This window comes from Netta rufina (assembly GCF_964035555.1).
Source record: "Netta rufina genome assembly, chromosome: 3".
Classification (NCBI taxonomy): Eukaryota; Metazoa; Chordata; class Aves; order Anseriformes; family Anatidae; genus Netta; species Netta rufina.
The window spans coordinates 72,254,661-72,272,545 of NC_140125.1; the positions used below are offsets into that span (position 1 = coordinate 72,254,661).

General features: G+C 37.6%; 1 protein-coding gene across 2 annotated transcripts in view; it reads right to left on the minus strand.

Moving 5' to 3' along the window:
- Positions 1-17,885, minus strand: part of PDSS2 (decaprenyl diphosphate synthase subunit 2) — a 109,437-nt gene that overhangs the window by 18,149 nt on the left and 73,403 nt on the right. For both annotated transcript variants that reach the window (XR_014618331.1, XM_084284964.1), the window contains exon 4: positions 8,226-8,300. Coding sequence is in view for 1 of the 2 variants with exons in the window: in XM_084284964.1 (XP_084141090.1) it covers positions 8,226-8,300 (75 nt within the window). In the remaining variant the exon portion in view is untranslated. The remainder of the gene's footprint in view (positions 1-8,225; positions 8,301-17,885) is intronic.

Consider the following 17,885-nt stretch of genomic DNA (forward strand, 5'->3'; position numbering starts at 1 on the left):
ACTTTATCACCTTGACTGTCATGTCAAAGATGTTTAACACTTCTTAAAACCCTCCGTATCCAAAAAAATAATTTGAATTGCTTTCCACAAAATGGAAGCATGTGTTAGTTAACATGAACCCAGGTTTCTTCCCCCAAATCCTAATCCGATTGTACCAACATTTTACTATTTTACTAAAGGGTCTTTAAAGCTAGACATGACTTGAAATCTTTCCCACATACCCACGTTACTGTCACACCTGTAGGTATTCTCTAAAGAAAGGAGGTGGAAAAAAAAGAGAGAAAAAAAATTCCAGACTGGTTTGTTTAGAAAAAACTAAAATCCGTAATGAGAAACTACAGAAAAAATTTCAAGCATATATATCTTAAAAAAATTGTAATTTCTCAGTACAGTCAGATTTATAGCATACACTTAGCCAAAACATTTTCTTAAAGAGTGATTTAAAATCTTCCAATATAACAAGTCTGTTCGTTCAACGTGATGTCAATTAAATTACTTCGAAATGAGTAAGTAGTAATTCTGTGTGACCCTATAATTTTCTCACAAGGTATTATCTGTCGTGAAATTGGTAACCAATGAAAGAGAATCCATTCGCACAGGTCTAATTTTCCTCCCTTATGGCTATCACCCAGAAGTGCTGCGTTACGCGGGAGAGGATAATCTGAGACTAATGGAAAAAAGTAGGAGGATTCTGCAGTGCCAAGTAACACAGGGCTGTATCAAAACCCCGTTGCTTTCAGACACACTATTCACTTCTACAAGGAACGGGAAGAGCAGAGAAACCACATGTTTGCTATTATGCATGTGATAACTTACAAAGTCGAGCCCGAACTTTCCTCGTGTTTCGTTTTACTGTAGTATTTTTGTTTTAATATCTTAACTCAGCCCAGAGCATGTGCAAATTCCCATGACTGGCAAAATGTCAAAATGAGCATTTAATTCAAGTAGTTTCCTATGTATTGAGCTGCTTTTTTTTTTTTTTTTTTTTTTTTTTCCACTCAGATATAGATCAATTTATTTTAAATTTAAAATCAGGAGCTCTTGGAAGACGCAACATAATCTTTTCCTTAACAACCAATCTGCTCTTAAAAAAAAAACAGAATTTACTAAAATTTGCTGGATGATACTAGAAATTGGCAGTGATTTTTATAATTACTTGCTTTAAATCCAACCAAGACAAAAATGCTCTAGAAAGGTATCCTGACATAATGTATTAAGTTGAAAGATACAGTATTAGTCTTAAAAACATAGGTATTGTGAATCCGTGGGTACAGAAAGAAACGAGGTCTAAAAATGAATTGTGTCCATATGGATCTGCTTTAACATATGAGCTTGCACACCAAAATATAGCTGATTTTAATCACAGAAAGTCTTATGACCACATAACTCTAAAGCTTCTGCTTGTTGAGAGGGCAGGAACAGACACAACCTGTCTTTAGCAAAAATTTCCAACAAACCAAATGCCATTTTTTCCCAAAGATAACTCTCCTGTTATACCACTGTTCAAAAAAGGACACTGTATTCTTACAAGTTAGGTAAAGAAATAGCTAAACATTATTTTAAAACTTTAAGGGAAAAAAGAAACTAGTTCTGGATTCTGAGAAAACTGACGTACTGGTGATGCTTATTATTTTTACACAATTTTTTACTCATTATTATTATTATTATTATTATTATTATTATTATTATTATTATTATTATTATTATTATTATTATTATTATTATTATTATTATTATTATAGTCAGCAGGGGATATTTCCAAGGATAAAGATGACATTAGATATCAGCTAGCCCAAAAGATTCCTAGTGAGTCTTTCACTCCAAGTAAAAACCTTTTAAACATTTAAACTCACCAAAATCAATTCTGGCTGTAGCTGACAGTGCTCAGATATTTGATTAACTAATGCCTACAGACTGACCCCATTAAAAAGTTCTGCCCCCAAGAAATGGGTCTAGATCCCAACCAACTCTCCTGCTGGGGTAGCAGAAGCTGGGTGAAGAGACAAATTCCTCAGCATCTCCCAAAGAGAGCAACCAATTCCAGGTCCAGATACAGTTTGGGGAATGCTGGCATGGGAGCATGGTGAAAATACTTGAACCCACCTTGGTCAATCACTGCTTCCGTGTGAGTTATGCTCAGCTGAAATGGTCCTCAAGGGTCTAATAGCAGCTTTGCTTTTCTTGCGTACACGTTTTGACAAATCACTCACAATTTGAAAACTTCAAGAATCAGTGTTTTAAAAATGAATTTTCCAAAGCAGTAACTGCGAATGGGAAATTAGGAACAGCTGAGGGTGCTCCCACTTTTATTAATGTCAAGGTCAGTTACTGCTTTGTGAGAAAGAAATTGGCTAGTTGAGGTTTTTCTGTTAAGCTATTACTATAATTTAAATCCGGTCTGAAACAATCATCCCAAGCAACAGGAAACAGCAAGAACTCTCAGAAAATGAAATCACGGGGCAAAATACGTGATCATAACCATCAGGAAGGGCAGCTTTTAGTAGTTACAGCAGTAGTTAAAGCATCCCCAGTGCAGGAGTGGCACTTACAATAACTCAGTTTGATTTGTTACACCAGAGAAGATGCTTACACACAGTTCAGCTGAAAACTTAATTCAGGAAAACATGAATGAAAACTCTATCTAAGAAGCACACAAAATCATTTGCAAAAACAGGAAGGAGTAGAAGTCAAAGGACTTTTCACTTCAGATATAGTTTGTATGAAGGGAAGCTTTATTTTAATATGATGGCAGCTCTGTCTTAGCCATCTGCTGTTGCACGAAATGATGAAAATGTCTGAACCACTTACATATCAAACTTCAGTTCAATTTTCCGTGGGCAAAGAATCTACATAAATACAGAGAAATACTCTGGAATAGTTCTAGCATTTAAAGGTTTTAAATTAGATAGTTCAAGAATTGTCATTTTACAGAAATAAACCCAATACAGATACGAGTCTCTCTACAGCAAGGCTCTGCAAAACATCTTGCACGTGTTTCTTGTAAGCTTTAAACAGATGTATTCCTGCTTGCTGAACATCACAGGACGTGTTTTATTGGTCTGTTAATACATCTTTTCAGTGGTTTTGGAGGAAGAAGGGAGACTGCAAATTGGTCAATAAAGCACGCCACTGACTACCTAATCCTTTTACTGTCAAGTAAAAAGAAAAAAATGAAAAATCATAATAAATTAAAATATCCACATCTGTTAGTTTTAAATCACTCTGGAAAAGCTTAGCACTTAAAGAACAAAAGCAGCAAACAAATAGCATTGGCCTTGTTTCTAGCTATGATTTCTACCCACCCTCTTCCCCAACACATTTACCTACTCTTTGCAGGTACTCTTTACTCAGATTCTGTATTTTATCATTCCCTTTTGTCTTGCAAAAGAGATCTTTTTTAAAGAAGAGCTCTGACTGCTGCCCTGCTACCAGGTCATTTACATTACTCAAAATTAAATTGATTAACCTTCTATGGTAAAATTTATAACAAGTAATGAATTTGTTAAGCCAGACTCCTAGCAGCCCAGCTGATGAACATATGCAGTATCCCAAAACATTATTCCTCAGAGCAGGACTGGTGACCAAACATCGAAGAATGGCTTTTCAGGAAAGTAAATTTATTTTCAATTTAAAATTCTATTAGTTGAAAACAAATACCTGTTAATTCTCTATTTGGTACAATGAGTACTTGCCACTAATATGTCTTTTCCTTAATTGATCTACATATGAATTGTACCCAATTTTCAAACAATTACACTGAAAATTTCCAAAATACCTAGCAGCTCCTCCAGCCATCCGAAGAACACGTTAGAAATAGCATTACATAACAGTCTCATTCTGATACTAAAAATGAGTTTTGGTAACGCACATCTAGCATCAGCCAGAATGCTCTGGAGGTGAGAAAAAAAGGAACGCTGCCGATTGCCGTGAAAACCCGTAATGCTTCGAGACGGCGAGAATGGTCTGCCAGGTGACAACCAAGAGCCAACACACAAGTTCTGCTCTCCATCCTGCTGCTTTGAGCTTCCACATACTGCTCTTCCCCTTTATGTGAAGGGATAGAGACTTCAAAGTGCTCTTCATTGGTATTTGTTAAGTGATCTGGGATATTAAGAGAGAAGGTGAGCTAGCAAACATTTTAGAAGCCTACAGTCTTCTAAAAGTAGGAAACAGAGACACAGTGGCAATGTTTTTTTTCTGTTAAAATAGATATTGTGATCACAACTGAGGGCCAGATAAGACAGCTTTGCACTCACTAAAGGCATATATTTTTATTTCCAAATCAGACCTAGACGTAGGAGAGGCAGATGGGAACCAGAATTGTCCTTTACTCACAGAATTTTGGGTTCTGAGGTGGGACTTGGCTCACAAAGCTGCAAAGATTTATCACGTCGCCCCTTTCTGCTCCAGGTTACATGCCAGAATATTAGCTTAAGCCACTAATGCAGTGTCTTAAACCACAACAGCTCTTTGCTACTTTGAACACGAGTGGTGGCCCTAACCTTCAGGCTCTCTTCGCAACCCAAGCCGACACTTTATAGCTTGGATTCTCACGGCAAATACAGACGAAAAGCTAAATATTTCATCTTCATTCTCCCCCACTTTCCACAGATCTAATGACTCATTATGCAGACACGATGAAGAATGACCGAACTGAACACACTACAAGGAGATGGCTGTAGGACTGCGTGTAGTTTTATGGGGAGAGAAGTGGTAATGAGAGCTGTCAAATGATTATACCCGTCACACATCTTCAGGAGTAAATAAGGTCAGGCCTGTCAGGTCAAAGGATCCTTTCAGTTTTCTTACAGAGTCATCAAAATGAATCAAACTGAAAATAAGCTATCAGGTAAACATGAACTTAGGGTCTCGTAAAAGAAATGTGAAATAAAAGAAATAAAATAATAAAAGAAAATAGAAGAAAGAATAAAAGAAAAGAAAGGTGAATTTTGCTGAGTTATTTTTGTCTAATGTAAAAGATAAAATCATCTAGGTACACATCCAGCAAACCTCAAACAACCCAGTGCTAAACAAGAAATTAAGAAATTATACTATTTTATGCTACTCAGAACCTTGATAACAACTGTATTAATGGCATATTTAACATATGAAGCACAACTTTCCTGCCTAAAAAAAGGGGGAAAAAAAAAAGGTGAGAAGATATCCTTCTGCTTTTCTAAATTTAAGAATTCCCAGCAAAGAAAATGCCATTATAACATCCCTATGCCCTGCTGCTAAAAGGAAAGCAAGCTTGACATTTGAGACTTAGTTGCAGAGTAAATTAAAGCATTTGTCTTACCTCCAGGAAACGTAGTTCAGATTTTGGTTTTGGTCAAATTGCAGTTAGTGATGGAAGGAAGAGGCACAGAAGATACAAATAAGACTAATAGCTGACTTAGTCCATTTTGCAATCTTTGCTAAAGAGATATTCAGCACATGAAAGGGACGCTGCCTCAGCAAAACAGTGTGGGGAAAGCAGCAGGGATACGTCTAATATGCAACATGGAACTACATTTCTCAAAGGACAAGATCAAAATAAAATGAAATAGACACCACAGTTGTTTGTTCTGGGTCTCATCAGGCCACACATAACCTATTATAAAGACTAAACTTCAGACACTGTCAATGTAATTTTCAGTACCTACTATGCCATCACACTAATTGTGTTTTGAATTAACTGGGCTCCTCTTAGGAAGGGTGTACTGTACTTTCATCTTTTGTTAGACGGAAAAAGTCACTGAAACAAAATAAGCCTTTTGTATTTGTAAGCGGGCCAGGGTAGGGCAAACATCACGCAGCTGTGCTTAACGTATCTCACACTTTCCCTACAATCTACGCACGGAGTGGTTCAGTAATGCAATAGAAAATAATTATTTTCTAGCTACTCTAAGATGATATAATTATTCCCTGTCAGGACCGTCAGCTCAGCACTTTGCCAAATGAAGAAAAAGAAGACTAAAACCTTCAGCAATGGCAAGAGCCCAAAAGAGTCTCCACCATTTCTCATTTATACAGGGCCTGTTGTTAAAATAAAATACAGTCTCATTGCTGAGGTGAACTACTAGAGTTTTACTTCTACCCAGAGACAAGCAGTTGCTATTTCCTAAATCAGATGTATCTGGAGTTCAGCTGCATTTAGAAGCCTGTTTGAATACAGAAAATACAATTTTAAACATCCTTTGCAAAAATTTCAAAGATATTTTACCATTTAGCCACAAGCACAGTCCTGTGAGCACCACCAAAGACTGAAGTTCTGCTTATATTCTTGGATTAAACACGGGAGGTGCAGGAGCACTGCAAAGTGCTCAAGAGCATCCCCTGCCTGTAGCCCACTTGCCTGGCCAGCCCACGGCCCCATCTATCTCCCAAAAGTGCCATCGCTGCTCTCCTGCTACAAGTCTTCACCTCATCAGAGAAAACAGCTCAGCTGACCAACGTGACTGCTCCCTACCTAACTGATTCCAACCAAAAAAAGATGGATACGCTGAAGCAAGGTTGGCTGAAGTAATATGCCTTTGTTTTCAATAACACTCTTCATGGCCCAGACGTGGCTAAGCTGGTGGTACATCCACGGCCTGATGCTCTTCTTGCCCACTGTGGTTCTGGCAGGTGTACAGCCATCAATGCAGGTATCTACTGTGGCTCTAACGCGTGTGATGAGAGCTTCGACTTAGTTCTTAATTTATCTTGCTGCATATGTGTAAGACATATGCATGTAAGACGTATGAGGAGCGGCTGAGATCACTTGGCCTGTCCAGCCTGGAGAAGAGGAGGCTGAGGGGAGACCTCATCATGGTCTACAGCTCCCTCACGAGGGGGAGTGGAGGGGCAGGCACTGATCTCTTCTCTTTAGTGACCAGTGACAGGACCTGAGGGAATGGTGTCAAACTGTGGCAGGGGAGGTTCAGGCTGGACATCAGGAAGAGGTTCTTCGCTGAGAAGGTTGTCGCACACTGGAGCAGTCCCCAGGGACGTAGACATGGCACCAAGCCTGCTGTAGTTTAAGAAGCGTTTGGACTGTGCTCTTAGTCACATGGCCTGAATTTTTGGACATGTTTTTGAATTTTTAGACCTGTTGGTCTAGCCAGGAGTTGGACTTGATGATCCTTGTGAGTCCCTTCCAACTCAGGATATTCTATGATTCTGATTCATACTGCAACACGGCAATAGTAAAACAGAGCTGCAAGCTACATACACAGCAAATACAAGTGTATTCATAACTTTTGCACTCTTCAAGCCATCTCACACACTGAACATTAAGATACACGTCTCTGAGGCAAAGTAGGCACATGAGGAAGCATCTCTAGAAATAAAACCCACCTCAGTGTATTTTAAGATACATATTCACATACACTGCTGATCATTGCTACACTGTGAAAACTTGCTATTTTAAGACCTGCAGAGGTTATGAGAACTCTAAACTGTCAATTTTTTGGACACATTAAGATACAGTCATAAAAAATGAAACTCAGTTTTGCTTCAACATCCTGCCCAAGCAATATTACTTCAAAAAGTAACTCTAAAGATTTCCTTAAACATTCTACTAAAAAATACCTGCATACAATTTGATCAATATCTATTACAGCTTTTGCCACACCAAAAATTAAATCAATAACACAGTACATCCATTAATTGCTCTTGAAGAAATACATAATTCTTCATTGTGAAACACTGACAGCCACTGTCTTTGCCCACCCTGACTCTGTAGTACATGCACATGATTTTCAGTGGAGTACGTTCCTACATCCTCAGAGCAAAACTGATGTTTAAGCTATCAAAAGGTAAAGACTAAAGAAGAAGGGACCTCATGTAAACATGGGATGAAGCATTTTGTACAAATCTTTGGGCAATTATAGCTTGGAAATGAGAGATTTAACGTTCACATATTAATGATGTTGACATCATAATACATTCCTCTAACTGAACCCTGACTAGAAGTCTCTGCAAGTGTTTAGAAAACCCACAGTAAGACATATTTACAGCTTCTGGTAATGACACCTGACACTAATTTATTAAGCACTCATGGAAACAAACTAGTCCCTCTTTGAGCATTTCTAGAAATGTCCAGAGTTCACAGGTGTCGTAATAGCATTACTGCTACAACTCACTAGGACTACAATTAATTCTCTTCCTCTAAAAAGGGATGAGAAAATCACCACATTTTCTACAGTCACACATTAATATAACCAAACTTGCTGGGTATGTAAAACTACTGAAATTCTTACCTCAGATGATTTTGAGTTTTCATAGTATATACCTTGAACTAAGTCACCAATAGCACTTGATATGAGTTCCACAACCTGTAAAAGGAAACAAAGAAGAAAAGACAATTTACATCTTTATTAGTAAATTTGATGATTATTAAAGAAAGCTACTGCCAGATTTCCAGAGAGGCAAATAGTTCACAACTTGCCTTGCAGAAAGCTAGATATGAAGGACTGTAGGATTTATGAGGATATATTCTGCACAAGTGTGATCCTGTCCCCCTACTAAAATCTCTGCTACAGTAATTCTTCTATCAAACTTTTAAGGTTAAAAACAAAATTTTAATTTATATTACGTGTGAACTATGGAGTGTATTCTCACAAGGACATTCACAGAACTAATAAATCCCAGCTCATGAATAAGAGACAGTACCTCATCTGGGCTTTCTTTTGTTTTGTTTTTTTCCCCTGCCAAGTAAATACTTCACAATACCTCTCATTGGGAGCTGTTAAAATTCTAATCTTCATGGCTAATACAGAAAAGTCAGAATCCATAGAAAGGTAACCTTTCAAATGTGATCATTTGGTATTCGGGTGTCCTGGGAATGCTCTGTGGATGTATTTAGTACATGGCCCGAGGCTCAGCTGTACCACATACACTGGAAGCCTGCAACACGGGAATGTTTAAATCAGATTTATCAATCTGTATTATCTTCAGGGTTCAGACTTTTTATTTTATTCAAGTGAAGCCTAAAAATCTGAACTTGATCCAGAATGTAAAACAAGCATTCCCTGGTCTCCCTGGAACTACTGTACAATTTAGAGTCATGCACATGAACTGTCTTAATTGGAACAAAATACACAGATTTACTGTAAAATTAAATGCAGGCATTTCAAATAAGCACACCTTAAGGCTACCCCCGTAGTTGCTCGCAAAGTTTTAATTTCTTGAATGCTTGATTTCCCATGCATATGATTCTATATCTGATTCCCCTTTTTGTTTCCTAAATTCAGCCCAGTTCTTATTGAATTAAAAGATTTAATTTCAATTTTTATCATTCTTGTAACTGAAGACAAGAAGCCAAATGATAAAACCCCTAACAGAAAGATGTTTTAACATTTAGGCAGACTTTATTTGATAATAAAAGCACATTTGTATGCTAGTTTTGAGTACTACCAGAAAGACTGTGTTGTGTTGTGTTTTTTTTCGAACACTAGTTCATATACATATTCATACACACAGAGCAAGCGCTAACTTTAGAAATGCTGCTGATTAAAAGTCATGTTTTTTCTTGCAATGCATATGGGTTAATTTGCAAGACCTATAAAAACAGCCTAAAAAAAATCACATTGCCCTTTAGGAAACTAGATACCTAAGAAATATTGTAGCAATATGATCTGCAGAGGAACTGAAAGGACAATGATCCTACAGTGTTACCAGATGTGTTGAGTTATTTAAGTGGGTAACAGAGAAAATTAGGTTTGTTTTTTTCTTTTCCTTTCTTTCTTTCTTTTTTTTTTTAAAGGTATCAGATAAGCCCTATTCCCAAATCCAGGAGGATTGAGTATCGCCAATAGGTCTATGAAAGTCTGTAACTAAATGCCCAGGATCAGATTGTATTACAGTTTATACAAGCAACATCCCAAGATTCTTCTGATGGCTAGGACACATAATACAGATCAATCACTCACTAAAAAATGTTATGGTTTGTGAAACAGTCTGAGCTCAGAGACCTACACTGGTAATACGAAGAGGAATTTACAAAGACACTGAGTCCTACTCTAAATGTCAAAGTGATAGTATGAACTTTTAACAATGCATCTGGCTCTGGATAACTAGACCTTTTCCTCTCTCTCCTGAAACTCTAGACTGAGCAGGACCCTGTTTTGGGGTTTCTTTTTTCCATCTCTCCTCTCTCTTTTTAGTGCAACCCTACTCTCAAAGGCAATCTTAACTGACTTTAAAACAATCTCAGTGAAAACATTTGTGAACAATTGTACCTTTTCCTCTCATAGTTTATAAAACATCTTCAGAGAATTACACATCCACTACTTTGAAGAATCCATATAATAAACACCATTAGGCCTTCAGCAACGTATTGAGCACTAAATGTTAGCGTAAATTTAATATTAGCATTACCTCTCTTCTTTCCAAATCTTTCTTTCTCTCTCTCTCTCCAAAATTATTTTTCTAAGGTAAATGCAAGGCCATACAGATCATTAACAGGACTGAAATTCCAGTTTCACGAGCACTGTGGGATGCTTGCATGAGGCTCTGGTACTTCATCACCCCTTAATTTGATGTATTATCTGATCTAGCATCTGCTACATGACATCAGTGGCCTGGGGTCCTGGGTGCTGAGGACAGCTATGAAAAATGAGGAAACCAGGTATTTTTCCTCTGTGTCCCAAACTGACACAGAGGAAGAAAGAATATTACCATTTCAGCAGTAACCATGCAGTCAATGATACACTGACTAGCTCTTCTGCAACACTTTTCATCACAAAATTTGAAAGCAATCAACATCCACTGTAAAATTTATTTCCTCCTGTTTTCTGTAAGGGAAAACAAGCAACAGGGAATTGATTTTTCCCAAATCCAAGCAGCATGACAACGGAAGAGAAGAAAACAGACATGTCCAGGACATTTCTCTTCTCATCATGCCTTTGTCTGACCAGTGCTCTGCTCCACTCACTGACATTTCTGAGAAGCAAGTCTGAAGATCAGTAAAGACAGATGAAAATTACATGCTCCAAACTGCTTTCCCTCTGATCTCATTTGAAGGTTGAGCTCCATTTTGAACAAGTTCAAAGACTGGGAAAGAGAAGAAGGAACTGCCAAAGCTAGTGCTTCAAAGCAGCAGGATCTCAGGAGACCAGAGGCAGCCTACTCAATCTCTCACCCCACAATTTTTCACTCCTCTACACATTTTTGATTTTGGTCCCTTTTAGGTACTAGGGACGACCAGGAGTAGCTTTGTATTGATAGAAAACAGATTTCCACTCTATTTTTTTGTTTTCCACTCTGCATCAGCATCTTCCCCTGGCACCAGAAGTGCCAGGAGGCCTAGGAGCAGCCCAGGGGTTGGCCTGGGCCTTGCTGGCGGCAAGGTGAAGCCCATGCAGATCATTCCACACCCTTTAAACACATCTTCTGTCAGGGCTTTTTTCTTCTAAGCGGGTATTACTTCAACACATTTTGCAGAGATGTGATCTCCCTTGTTTTCAAAAGGTCAACAGGAAGGCCACCAATTCACCATGAACACAGGGAAAAGAGACGTACTGCTAAAGTTGATATATTCCCTACTATCTAGACAGATGAAGTATATGACATTAGGTAAATTCTGGACACAAGCATGTGATGCCTGATTACACAGCAAGGTAGAGCTCATGTTTTAACCTCTTTGGCTGATGCAAATACGAAATAGGCTCAAAATCTGCACTATGTTTCCATGACAGAAGAGCTCTGCAGGTTTGATGAGCATAGGTTCAGTGAAACTTATTTTGCCCTTTTCTGGCATGGTGATTTACTTATCAAAAATGGGCAGCTGTAGCCTTTCAAAGTTCTTTAAACCTACCTTGAGTCCAGTTTCTCAATCTCGGAATTTTGAAATGTTAATTGAAAAAATATAAAGTGGTTGTTATTTTCTTAGTGGTTCAGAAAAATACTTGGGACAGTCGAACAGCTACACATTGAATTTTCTCCCTCCCTTTCCTGAACTAAGAATAAACCTTTTAGATTGGTCACTCAAGTTCAAACCTATAAAGTAGTTCAGGATTCACAATTCTCAAATTATTCTGTATACAAAATAGGCTAGAAAAGCGCAAAGCATTCATTGCCACATGTGAAGCAGCCTGGCTCTTGCTTGCAGTTTACCAACCAGGGAAATCCAGCTCCGTCTATAAAAAACAGCCATGTATTGTAATTCAAGTGAAATTAAAAAAACTAGTATGACTGCAGGGAAATCAAAGAATATAAGACATTTTGGTAGGACAAGAACACTTTCTTCAGAAGTTAGAAGATGAGACTCAAAATCCTTCAAGCATAATAAAAAAAAAAAAAAAAAGGCATCCTGGGCCACAATCATCCTTCACTGGAGTTCTGAACACACTGGATATAGGAAAGGCATCACTGAGAAATTCAGGCAGTTCTCTTCGCAATTTTTTAATTATAATTATTTTTAAGTTCGCTGCAACATAACACTGAAAATATATTTTTCATTCTAGTTTAGAAAAGGAATTAGAGTTCCATTCAATGCGTGCTTTGTTTTTGTTTTTATTCTTTTTAAAATTCAGCAGCTGAACTGGAATCGATTACACAGACCACTCTACTTAGGAGAAGTAGTATGGTGTCTCTTGAGACTCAAGTGGATATTTTCAAGGGGAATGTCAGGGAAAGGATTAAGCTTTTGTGGGGAGACAGGAAACGCAATAGGAAGAGCACAACAATAGATGTGTCTTTGCTCCTCATTATTCCTGCTTTCTATTTAACAAACTTCCTTGGCTTTGCTAAATTCCTTTCAAGATGAGCCACAAGTAATTCTCTTCTTTCTTAGTCTGTCTCTGCACTGCTGATCTTGAAATGATTTCTTGCCTCAGACATCTGCTGTGACAGACCCTATCCCTTGCTGCTGGTGCACAGACCTGAAAACGTAGCAAGATTTCATCATACTAGTAAATAAGAAAATTAGACAGTTAAGAAACATTAAATATAAACATAAAAGTTCCTTCACCTTACATTTGACAGTGTTTTTTCCTCTCCAAACTGTTAGTTTTTAGAAATATTCCACACAGGAAAATTCAATTAAAAGTTCTTAAAATCAAATCCTGAACTTGTCATAGACACATTGTAACTCTAAGAAGCTACAAATGAAACTCAGTAAACAGCTGAAATTGGATTTTGATTGTTTAATAGTATCTATAAAAGAGAACAAAAACTAAGGAATGCCAAGAATACTGGAATTTAATTTTCTTTCCTGGTAATCTCCTGAAATATTGTTAGTCATACACATAAATAAGTGTGCCAGCTAACAGAATCTTTATTTCACGTTATTGTAGCCTATTGGATTTAATATTTAAAACAACCCTGAGGTGGTTTTGTGTGGTTTTTGTTTGTTTTTGTTTTTTTGTTATTTGCTTTTTTTTTTGGGGGGGGGGGGGGGGGGACCGATTTTTGTTTTCTAAATCTGTCCCTCTCTTAGTTGATGTACACAAAAAACCTCCTCACGGTGATTAACTTTCTAGCAAGTTTTAAATGCTCTTGGAAAACAAATTTGTAGTTTTTTTCACTCTATGAAATGATGAAGGCTGCCAAACACAAGTAATGTAAACAACGTAAACATTCCCCGAGCCCACAACTTGATAAAAAGGTACTTCCCTGGCCATAACAAAAAAACAGCAAACCAACCAACCAACCAAAAAAAAACCTCATTAATTTCATGATTTTGAATATCAATTTGAACAGTGTTAGTATTTTTATATGTACTGGCTTAAGGCTAGCCTTTCTCAAGGATTTAGAGTCCTTGGAAGAGGTTCACACTACTACAAAGACTTTTAGTGCATAATTCAGTCATTTTCCTTAATGATAACAAATCCAACAGAAGAAATATTGTTATTCCTTCCCTACCTCCACATGGTTTCTTAGACAGTATATTAATATCTTTGCAAATCCAACGCAGCAGGTCTTTGCACTGAAACACTCAGCCAGCTATTGATGAGTGATGCATGTTAGAGAGCGTGTGATTTCTTCAACTTGACCTTTTTGGAGGGGGTAACTATTTCATTGCATGTCTTATGTATGAAACAGTGAACAAAGAAGGTACTGTGACTACAGGGCGCTGTAGCTATAAAACCCTCCTCATCAATAAGTGATGCAAGAGAGCATGGCTGTAAAATGCTTTCCAGTCATGCTGGTGCAGACAACCATTAAACTGGGCTGTGTTCACAAATGAATTGTGGATTAAACTGAGTAAAGAAAAAAAAAATCTGATCGGCTTTGAGTTGACAGAAATGATTAGCTGCAAGTGGCATCAACTATTTTGCATAGACTGTGTCTGAATAAACGTGAATCAGAAGTAATATCGTTTAGCATCTGACAGATGGGATCAACTAAAGCAAGCTGCAGATGTTTGTTAAACTAGCAAATCAACAGCCTGTTCTGATGTAGCAGGAGCAGCAATCTAGACCCAAAATGAAATGGTGCTGAATTTCAAAATGCTATTATTAACCAGCAGTCCCAGTCAATCCATATTGCTAGCCAACAGAGGCATTTCATGTAAAAATACAATTCATCTACAAAATTGCAATCATATTATGTACATTACTACGTTATTGCAATGAAGCCACTACAGATGTAAAGACACTATAACTGAAAATTTGACCCTGGAAAAATTTGTTTTACACTAACTTTATTGCAGAGCAAAAAGAGGGGAGGATACATAATCTATCACACTATTTAAAGGACACAAATTTTAATCTTTCCTAGTAGCATGCTGTATAAAAACACCTGCTGGAAGGGAACTACGAAGAGGGAGCCAAATTCTTCTCAGCAGTGCCCACTGACAGGATGAGGCAATGGGCACAACCTAAAACACGTGAAATTCCATCTGGACACGTGGAAACACTTTACTGTGAGGGCAGTCAAACGCTGGAAGAGATTGCCCAAAGGGGCTGTGAAGTCTCCATCTGGAGACATCCAAAACCCACCTGGACGTGGTTCTGGGCAGCATGCTCTAGGTAACTCTGCCTGAACAGGGGGTTTGGTCTGGATGACCTCCAGAGGGTCCCTTCCAACCTCAACCACCCTGTGGTGGCAGCAGCTGTCTGAGGAGGACCACAGTGGCTTTTGCATACATACAACAATGGTAACAGTAAGACTTTTCTCCTTAAAAACAGAAAATCAACTCTACAAAGCAGATGCCAAATACTCTCTTAGGGAAGGGTTAATTTTAGTGTATGCCACAGGAAGAGATTTTTCTTCTATGGGTAGCTAAGTTCTTGGGAGACTAAGAAAGGGCATCCAAATTTTAGATTATTATCTGCATGGCAAACAGTTTTTAACTGCAACTGAATCATCACAAAAAAATATTTTCACTTCATAAGAGCGTATTATTTACAGAAGTTGCACTTCAGGTGGAAAGACTACTCCATACCGTCACTTTCAGTTCTGCAAAAGCATTTACTAACTATCTTGTCAAAAAAAACCATGAAAGTTCACCGCTAGAACCAAAGATGCCCTAAGATCCCATCCAACCAAGGACGAGTGTCAGTAAGTATTAAGTCCTCACTCAAAAAAGGCCATTTGAGGTAAGATTGGCAAGACAGTTTTCACTACAAACAGATTTGATTGCTTTGTATCCTACCACGTACTCTCCTATTATGTTTAAGAAACAGTCTTTAAATAAAGCCAAGAAAACAGAAGTTGTGATCTTCCTCTGCTGGAGGTACAAAACGAATGAAGTTGGTATGCAAATATCACTCACTGAGGATACCACCTTCCGCAATGTTATGAAAATCTACTTTCATTTCTTTATTTGTACAAGAGCTGAAGCTTTTTAGCAATGAACTCCCCCACGATGATCATTCATTGCTGAGGAAAAAAAAGAGCTGTAGTGAACACCCATGCTTTGAGAAACCTGAACAGTGATAATACTATTTTGGTGCCAGTTCTCTTCAACATTTTTATAAACGATTTGGATACAAGACTTGAATGCATACTAAGTAAGTTTGCAGATGATACTAAATTAGGGGGAGCTGTTGAATCCCTTGAGGGCAGAGAGGCCTTGCAGAGAGATTTTGACAAACTAGAAGGCTGGGCAATCACCAACCACATGAAGTTTAACAAGAGCAAGTGCCAGATTCTGCACCTGGGAGGAGGGAACCCTTGCAGTGTATTTTTAGGAAAGAGCTTCAATCTTAGACTTGATGATTCACAGTGGTATCTACTGACTACGTACTTTGATACTGGTCTCAATCTCAGCCATACGGCGGTCATTCTGCTGTAAGACACTGGTTATAAGTCATACCTGACAATAAGGAAAACAGTAGAAATCTCTCTCTCTCTCTCTTTTTTTTTTTAAATATACATTTTCACGCAGAAGTGGGAGGACAGAAAACAGACTGAAGTCCAAACATAACGTTTTCCAGCAGTGCTGTGGCCAAAAACTACAGAAAAATAAACTTCCAATTCAGGTGTATTTTATTGGACCAATACTAACTCCAACGGAGTCTAGCTCCGGGAAAGTTTAACGTATATATTAGTTTTAAAAATCAGTTCAGGTACAAAACATTACTAAGGTTAAAAAAATAAAAATTAAAGAACAAACAGACCAATGTGTGGAATGCACTGATTAGGAACCAAAACCAAGCCATGCAGTTGTAATCCCCAAGCCAGCGTTCGCTGCAACACAACAGAACTCTTTTACAGATCATTAAAAAGGAGACGGTTTCTAACCTATTACTGCAATTACAGATTAATTCTCATTTAAATGAAATTCTAAAAATTAATAAATTAATAAGCTGTGTCACGTAATCCTCTAACTTCTCCAAAAGATTACTTTTCAAACATATAAATACAGCCATTAAGGTAATGAAATTCTACAAGTATTTAGTTATATTACCAGCTCCAGATAGCAAAAATGAAACAAAAAGGAATGTAAAAGATTCAGAAAATGGTATGCTTCATTTACTCACAGGTTATTTTAGGAGCTATAAATTTACTTCTTGAAAACAAAGGCAAATGATGCACTTGCTAAGGAACTGTTCCACTGAAACGGGCACACAACGGGGCCACGGGGACTGCACAAAGAACTAATCAGGAGATTCACTAGCATCACTCTACAATTTTATCATCATCATCATGAGAGCTGTTACATCTAATGATAGTAGAAATCCTAGACAAAAGTTTTGAGGCAGTAGCATGGGATAAAGTAGACTACCGAGTACCAATTCTAATCAATATTGATCTTTTGTCTGTTAACATACTTTTTTTTTTCCGTAAGTGCTGAAATACTTTCATCAGCTACTATAAGAGTGCCTTTTCACTACCAAAAGAACTTCACACCACTGTCAACAAAACTTTCCTATGGAAATATTATTAAAAAACTAGTCTTCGGGTATATTGGGCAGAAAGAAAGAATATATGCCCAGTGAATGGACACAAAGTTTGTATGACAATCTATTTTTGTTTTACTTCAACTTAAACTCCAAATTTGCCTCTCAGAAATGGAGGAAAATTGGTAGATTTTGGTGCACTCTAAGAATGTTAAAACAACTAACAGTTTCGTAGTTGACTTACAATAACAATGCATTTCTTGGTACTGAAAACGTCTTTGCATTCTCCAATGAAACACATGCTAAGCTGGATGCTAATATTGAGATGTTTTAAGACACGGAACTGCTTTCTTAGGGTTGTAAATCTGTAATTTTGTAATTTTCTGTAGTGTCTGCCTTTGAGACAAGCCTCTTTGGATCTCCAAAATACTACATTGAATAAAAACACTCAGCAATAGAGAAGCTGGCTTACTCCCTATCCAACCAAGTATGTTGCCATCAAACAGTGCCTCAGAAGAAGGTACAATAAGACAGACACAATACCTTACTTCAGGAAAGCTCTTTACCCTATTCTCAAATTTTGAAGCTTGTTTTCCTTTTTCTTCCTCTCAAGAACTCATCTTTTTTATC